We start from the raw sequence: 8,227 nt of genomic DNA on the forward strand, positions 1-8,227 counted from the left end.
AAAAAAAACTGTCAAATTGACCCACAAAAATTATCCCCATAAAATTCCACAATATAACTCTGACAATAAGAATTCTCTCAGATATTAACTAACAACACTTTTTAATACCCTTCGCCATGAGTGGCAAGGGTATATATAGTTTGTCATTCCGTTTGTAATTTCTACATTTTTCATTTGCGACCCCACAGAGTATATATATCTGGATCATTATAGATAGCGAAGTCAACTTTCCGTAGCCCCAAACAACTCACATACATGATTCATACATCAATATATCAAGAATTCTTCCGGCTCGGTTGCTATTTAATCGCACAAATGGCTGAGATATGAGGAAAAAACTGGGACAACATCGATTTTTGCCCTATTTTGTATCTATATCTGGATTACTAAGTCATTAATGTAGACAATATGGATATCTAATGATAGATATTTCAAGTCCATTGCAACGGTGAATATAAGGCTATAAAAGTAAGTTGGACCAAAATCGGGAAAAATATTTTTTAACCCGAATATTTTTTTCATCAAAAAGATTTTTTTTGCCATTAATTCTTTTTCCAAAAATTAAAAAAAAAATTGGAAAAAACTTTGTAAAAAAATGTTTAAAATTTTAATTAAAAAAAATTATTTTTTTTTAATTCTACAAAACTGATCTAATCAACAGGCCCTTTCAGAATTATAGGGTCGCTATTCTGTTCCATAAATACTGTTGGACAGTGTAATTAATATTGTGATGAATTTGGACATAAACTGGTTTTATATGAACCTAAATCGTTTTACCAACTTTTGTGAGGAACGGTCCATAATTGACCCTACCATTGAACCCTTAACAGAAAAATATTTAAATGTGACATATTGATGGTGGGTGGGTATATAACTACTTTTTTTGTTTAAACATTTTCAAGCCACCCTCGTTTTATTTTCGTTATTTAACATCCTAAAAGTATACTACAGTTTTTGTCTAATATTTTTAAATTTTTAATTCTATATAAGAAGAAATTTTTTGTCTTCGGTTGATTAATTAACTTCGCTATACAATGTTTAACTGGTAAACAATTTTAAAGTTTATCAATTAAGACCAAAACAGATCAATTAATATTTTAAATCCTAAAAAAAAACAAAAAAAAATATATTTGGATACAAACATAGAAGGGTAAGTAAAAAATAAGTACCTGATTGCGATGGTGACTGATCATTTGCTTAAGTACGTGTGTAATTGTTTCATAGTATTTTTCCAATAAATCTGGTTATTTAAATTTTAAAAAACTTTTGTTTTTTTGGATACATTTCTCTAAATATAATTGATGTATAAAAGCCAGGACAAGTGTGTTTATTGGCAACAGTTACAGAACAGTGCTTGATCATGAAATTATTTGTTTGTGTTTTAATCGTTGCCATCATTAGTGTGAATGCTGGAGGAGGTGGGCATGGAGAAAGCCATGCTGGTGCCAGCGTTGGTGTAGGTGCTCATGCAGGTGGAGGCGCTCATGGAGGTGGTCATGGTGGTGCCGGAGGACATAGTGGAGGTGTCGGTGGTGGTCATGGGGGTCGTCATGGGGGTGGTCATGGAGGTGGTCATGGTGGTGGTCATGGAGGAGCTGGCCTTGGAGCAGGTGTCGGTGGCGCTCATGGAGGTGGTCTTGGTGGCGGAGCTCATGGTCATGGTGGTGCCGGACTTGCTGGAGCTATCGGTGGTGCTCATGGTGGGGCTGGCTTAGGTGGTGGTGTTGGAGGTGGTCATGGTGGGGCTGGTCTTGGTGGAGGTGCCGGTGGTGCTTATGGTGGCGCTGGTTTAGAAGGTGGAGTTGGAGGTAGTCATGGTGGGGCCGGTATTGGTGGCGCTCATGGAGGTGGTGTTGCTGGTGGAGCTCTTGGTCATGAAGGGGCCGGTATTGGTGGAGGTATCGGTGGAGCTCATGGTGGGGCTGGCTTAGGAGGTGGAGTTGGAGGTAGTCATGGTGGCGCTGGCCTTGGTGCAGTTGTCGGTGGCGCTCATGGCGGTGGTATTGGTGGTGGCTTAGGTGGGGTAGCTCATGGTGGAGCTGATGCCTCTGCCACTGCTAATGCAGCAGCTTCTGCCATTGGCAGTGCAAAAGCAAGTGCTTCGGCAAATGCTGCTGCCGGTGCTCATGGTCATTATTAATGTTAAATAGTAAACAAACGATATTCATTTGAATAACTGCATAAAAGCCACTTAAAAAAGTATATACATAAATAAATAAAATTCAAATTATTATTTAATTTGTGTTTTATAAATTTGTTGTTTTCCTTTAATTAATCATTACTGATTCATTCATCATCGCCCAACCACTAAAGCTAGAAACTTGAAATTCGGGTAATAGCTTCCTTTTACTACATATACATACATAAATCCATAAAGAAGGGATTTTTGGAAATTCGATTGTTAAGAATGATAACACGGGTAAAACTTTTACCTTTATATCTCCAATACAAATAAGCCTAGAAATAACAATTATCAAAAACAGTCGGCTCTTTCTGTCTGGTACTTTTTGGAAATTCGAAACTCAAGTGGCAATAAAAGTTAAAAATAGTCCCAGTAGAACCCTCATTTAACATGTATGTATATCTCCTAAATAAATACACCCAGAGAAAAAATATTAGAACATTATGACAATATGACATGATAGAAGACCTTGTGGATCGACCAATTTTGTAACATTGTCCTAATAATGAAATTCGACATGCGCATAGAAGAAATGTTTTCGGGTTTATGTTTGACCGCATGGGTCCTCATTTACCTAACATAGAAATTAATAAAAAAAAAAGTATGTTTGCATGTTTAACAGTGCTAGGTACGTTCTCTGCGAGTTGATAACCCTTTAAAGGGTTTTTTAGCTTTTAGAAAGTTAAAAAAAAGTTTCATAATTTTCCTAATTTTAATTTGCAAATTATGTTTAGGAACCAGGTGCAAAAAGGTGAAAAGTGCCTCAGGGAATTGTTGCCGGTTTTGTTGAAAAACTAATGAAAAAGATACAAAAAGTAAGAAAATATGTTTGGAATTTGAGCAGCACAAATGAAGATCGTATTTTAAGCAAACACACAGTGTTTTTGCGACTTTTTGCTTACCAGATGGGAAAGTGGTCGATATTGTTATAACGGACGTCATTAACTAGATGTTTTGCTTTTTCACCTACTTTTAAACTTCCTGTCTGTGGATCTTCCTGTGGAGCACCAATTGAGTCAAGGCGGATAATTTAATCCGTATGCGGTCTCTTTCGCCATTCCTATAATTTTTTTTATATAGCAACTATTATAAAAAAAAAGTAAAAAACTATGAAATATAACACGCCGATAAATTTAGCTTCAACCGGCAACAGTGCCCTGAGGCACCCCTTAGTCTTTGCGTTCTCAACACACTTTTTGTTAATTTTTTAACATTAACAAATTCATAGAGTGAAACAAGAATATCTTACCTTAAACAACAAAATTTCGAATAGATGGGGCTACTAGAAACAGTAAAACTTTGACTTAAAAAAAAATCACACACAAAAATTCACTAAAAGTCAGAATGCATTTCGACCTTCGAGGGAACCCTTTTATTTTTTCCGAATACCCGTTTTTAAAAAAGGGTATTTTTTGACGCTTTTTCCATATTTTGTGGCGCGTTTGGTGCTTTTTGTTAAAACCATGTAATTTTGTAACAAATCAAACTTATAAAAGATCTGAGGGCTAATTACCGCAGTAGAACACGATCGAATACTTATTCGAACTTTCATTTTTTAATTTTTGGTATTCTCTTATTTGATGTCGAATATAATGTATAGAAAATTATGATTGCGTTCGAAATTTATTTCGATTACGAGTGGGACAATTTGCGCCCTGAGTATTTCATTAAAATCATTTTGATGATGATTATAAAAAAGATGTATTTGAAAATTAAATTTTTTTTCTATAAAAAGTTATCCTAATTTTGATTTTTAATGAATAATTATTTTATTTTAAGATTTTGTTTATTTTGTTTAATAATAAAATAAACAATTTAATTAAAAATTTAAACCTGCTTTTTATATTTAAAGTTTTTTGCTTTTTATCCTTGTTTTGAGTGCCAATTTTATTACCCTTTTTACACGTTTTTAATGTGTTATTTGCAAAGCGAAAAAATAAATTTTCAAATTTTTTTGGTTAAAATTATACTTTTTTCTCTTGGCGCTTTTTACTCTTTTTTCGTAATTTTTTTACCCTTTTTACCCGTTTTTACTATACACTTGACGCTTTTCTTCATTTCTAAAATGGCAACACTGCCCTTCACCAAATTATACTTCAAAATAAAAATTTGAAATATTTTTAGGTAAACAAAATTTATTTTTTTTCCAAAGTTGTTTTTTAATTTTTGGAAAAAAAAATGTTTTCGTTTTTTTTTTAAATTTAAATTTTTTTTTTTAAATTTAACGAAAAAAACTTTAAAAAAAAAATATTTTTTCCGATTTTTACCCATTGTAGGTCCAACTTACTGTGGTCTTCTATACGCCATTGAAAAGGTCTTTGAAATATCTATCATTAGATATCCATATTGGCTATATTAATGACTTAGTAATCCAAATACAGGTCAAAAATCGAGGTTGTTCTGGTTTCTTTATATCTCAGCCATTTGTGGACCGATTCCTTCCCCTTCTCACGAAGGAGAAAGGTATAAAAATAATTACTTTTTGAGATAATTGGTGTTTTCAAAGGCATGCCTTGAGGCACTCTTGCTGGTTAGAAGGTTAAGTTTTCCCTAATTAATAGACATGTTATATATCAATGGATAGGGGAGTTTGTCTATTTTGCAAAATATATATAACTTTTGACAGTTAAAAAATTGATGGAATACTTTTTTAAAAATATAACAAAAAATGAGTTTTTGTAAAGAAACAAATTTTTCAAACTGAAATTAAATTTTTATTTATGAATAGTTTTTAATGAAATTCTACAGTTATATAGATTATTCTATTAAAAATGGAAAACTAAAAACAATTTGTAAATTTATGGTCAGAAATCCAAAAATGGGATTTTTTAGTCTTTTGGCTATAATATCCATACCAGGGGTAGGGGGTCATCGAAAACTTTTACAAAATAATTAAGAACATATTTGGCCATCTAAACTGGGTTATTAAATTCTAATTTTATTTCAAAAACTCTCATAACGCATAGTCGGTTTTGAGAGTTTTTGAAATAAAATTTAATTTTACATAAAAATAGGAGTTTTTTGGATGGACCTGGTCCCCTAGTGTAAAGTTTAATTTTTTAAAAATTTTCAGAAAACTAGCGAAAAATCGGCTTTACTCACTTACACACTACAGTTTATGTCGGCAAGAAACCAACCAATTGTAGTAAGGAAATGCAAGAAAAGATAAATCACGGTTTATTGTTGGAGTTTTGTTTAAGCTTTGATATTTTTACAAATAAAGCTTGAGTGTCTGTAATTCTCAAACACTCTATAGTTTTATTTGTATAATATCTATAGTTTTTCTAAAGCCTTTTGGGAAAAGGTTTCCTGATGATCTGGCCTAAGCAACCAGTGAAATACGCATAGGAACTAGCTTATCCCCCAACAATAAATTTCAGTGAATTTATCAAATTAAAAATTGGGAATTTAGCATAAAACAATTTTACTAAAATACGGCTTTTTTAACATTTTTGTAAATTCTTCAACTAATGGAAGTGGAACAAGAATAGCAAGAACCATATACAGGTTTGCAATGATTTTCAAATCTATATAATCTTTAATAAATTAAACTTTAGTTTCCTCACGTGCCTTAAAATTTGATTGATTTGATTCGCTAACGAAGTAGCGGGTTAAAAGCTAGTTTCAATATACAATGTTCAACTGATAAATATTTTTCAAGTTGTCTACTTTTAAATTAATTACTCAGAAAATGCATTTACAAAAAACAAAACTTTTTTTAAGTTAAGACCAAAACAGAAACAATTAATATTTCAAATCTTAAACTAACAAAAAATGTATATACTTAGTAGATATAAACAGTAAGGAAAAAGTAAGAACATGATGATGATGCTAATAATTTGCACTGTTTTGACTGTAATTTTTTTCAATATTCGATTTGTTATTTCCCTTTTAGAATTTTTTGTTAATTTATCAAAATATGATTGAAGTATAAAAGCTGGTACAATTTGATTATTGGCAACAGTTACGGAATAGTGCTTCACCATGAAATTATTTGTTTGTGTTGTATTGATTGCGATAGTTAGTGTAAATGCTGGTGGATATGGAGGAGGAGGAGGAGGTGGTCGTAGAAGAGGTCATGGAGGTGGCGGTGGTGGTGGCGCTTTTGGAGGTGGTGCCTCATCCTCTGCTAATTCAGCAGCTTCAGCCATTGGCGGCGGAGGCGGTTTTGGTGGTGGCTTAGGAGGTGGAGGTCATGGTGGGGGCGGACTTGGTGGTGGTGGAGGCGGTTATGGTGGTGGTGGTCATGGGGGCGCCGGCCTTGGTGGCGGTATAGGTGGAGGTGGCGCTTTTGGAGGTGGTCTTGGTGGTGGCTTAGGAGGTGGTGGTCATGGTGGAGCCGGCCTTGGTGGCGGAATAGGTGGAGGTGGTGCTCATGGTGGTGGCTTAGGAGGTGGAGGTGGAGGCGGTTATGGTGGTGGTCATGGTGGGTCCGGCCTTGGTGGCGGTATAGGTGGAGGTGGTGCTCATGGTGGTGGCTTAGGAGGTGGTGGTCATGGCGGGGCCGGCCTTGGTGGCGGAATAGGTGGAGGTGGTGCTCATGGTGGTGGTGGTTATGGTGGCGGAGCCGGTGGCTTAAGTGGAGCTGGTTCATCAGCATCTGCTAATTCAGCAGCTTCAGCCATTGGCGGTGGAAAAGCAAGTGCTTCTGCGAGTGCTTCGGCAAATGCTGCTGCCGGTGGTTATGGTGGTTATGGCGGTTATGGACGTTAAAAAGTTAAATAAAACTACATACATTCGAATTACTCCATCAAGACATTAAATCAACTTTAAACAAAAAGAGAAATTTGTAAACAAATCTTTTTGTCTAATTCTTTTGTAAATTTGTATTGTTACTCTGGCAGATTTAATATGTTCTTTAATTCTCTCTCTCTCTCTCCTAAATCCAATAATCATAAACATAAACAAAGTTTTCAAATACTTTTTCTGGTGGGTGAAGTTAATATAACCAAAACATTCAAATAAATAAATTCAAATTAATAAAACAAAAGCTTAAAATTTAATAATGTTTCATGATATTAATATGTGTAAATTGTATTCAATAAGACTTGAATTGAAAGTCTTTGAATTCATTTTATGGCTTTTTTCTCTGACGCCACTAGAGCTGTTTATAACTCTGGATAATATCGTATTGTATGATATAATGTGTGAGTTTAGTATATTTTTCCATTACGTTCGTTAAGTGATTCAAATTTAATAAATTTATTACTTCATTTGGTTATTCGTGTGGCAAGTTTTGTTTAATTATTCATGAGTAAAGTTATAAATCATTTGCTTTGCAAAACTTTGTAAGTCTTTCTTTAATTTATTTTTTATTAAAAAAAAAAACTTCTTCAGGATCCATTTATTGGACGTGATGGGGAATTGTAGTAAGGTAAAATTGTTAAGTTTTTAAGGACTGACTGAATTCTTCAAAGGAAAAGAAATTATTACTTTATAAAGGGTCGTTCATTAAGCGCTTCTAATCTTTGAATTTAAATAAAATAATGTGTGTGTGAGATATCATCGATATTTTTTTATTCGTTTGTAATAGTGGGCCGATGACTCCGTTGGTCCAAATTACACACAAAATATCGTCCCAAATTCCAAAATTATTTTGGCCTCATTTCTGAATCGATCAAATTACAGCTCGCAATTATGAAATTAATTCGATACGTTTTTCGCCCCTAATACCAAAGACTATTAACAACTATTCAAAATTCGTGCGTGATTAAATCTAGCGCCAATACAAATGTCCATCCTGAATTTCATTTAAACCCCCATAAGTATGTTAAAATCGGGAAAATCAGTTCCTACTCTTGAACACCATTATAACTCTCGTCAGGTCAGAGCGGACCTAAGATCCCAATGTACAAGCGACTTACATTACAAAAGTGGAACAGCAACCAAAAAGTCCCTTTTATAGTCTTGCATACCAGAACTGGTTTTAGTTTGTCCTGAACGTTATTACCCGGCACCCAGAATACCTCATGAATGTTTTATCATCTTATAAAGAGACACCTGACATTCATGAAATAATCCAGATGTCGTGTAGAGGGCGACATA

At 34.0% G+C, this 8,227-nt stretch overlaps 2 protein-coding genes across 2 annotated transcripts; both read left to right on the forward strand.

Moving 5' to 3' along the window:
• The first annotated feature begins 1,314 nt into the window (after positions 1-1,314).
• On the forward strand, positions 1,315-2,253 carry LOC135952145 (uncharacterized). Its single transcript, XM_065501947.1, has one exon. It carries the CDS (start codon positions 1,361-1,363, stop codon positions 2,138-2,140), a length of 780 nt encoding a protein of 259 aa, XP_065358019.1. The 5' UTR covers positions 1,315-1,360; the 3' UTR covers positions 2,141-2,253.
• Positions 2,254-6,156: 3,903 nt separating this feature from the next.
• On the forward strand, positions 6,157-7,188 carry LOC135951931 (acanthoscurrin-2-like). The gene is made up of 2 exons (XM_065501684.1): positions 6,157-6,596; positions 6,669-7,188. Exons 1-2 carry the CDS (start codon positions 6,167-6,169, stop codon positions 6,893-6,895), a joined length of 657 nt encoding a protein of 218 aa, XP_065357756.1. The 5' UTR covers positions 6,157-6,166; the 3' UTR covers positions 6,896-7,188.
• The last annotated feature ends 1,039 nt before the right edge of the window (positions 7,189-8,227 follow it).

The sequence above is a fragment of the Calliphora vicina genome, chromosome 2, assembly GCF_958450345.1.
Source record: "Calliphora vicina chromosome 2, idCalVici1.1, whole genome shotgun sequence".
NCBI classification, from domain to species: domain Eukaryota; kingdom Metazoa; phylum Arthropoda; class Insecta; order Diptera; family Calliphoridae; genus Calliphora; species Calliphora vicina.

Bases quoted from the DNA above. Each gene is read 5' to 3' on its own strand.
- LOC135952145 (XM_065501947.1), top strand. From the start codon at position 1,361: ATGAAATTATTTGTTTGTGTTTTAATCGTTGCCATCATTAGTGTGAAT.
- LOC135951931 (XM_065501684.1), top strand. From the start codon at position 6,167: ATGAAATTATTTGTTTGTGTTGTATTGATTGCGATAGTTAGTGTAAAT. The intron at 6,597-6,668 runs GTGGTGGTCATG...GTGGCTTAGGAG, and splicing joins TGGAGGTGGAGGCGGTTATG to GTGGTGGTCATGGCGGGGCC.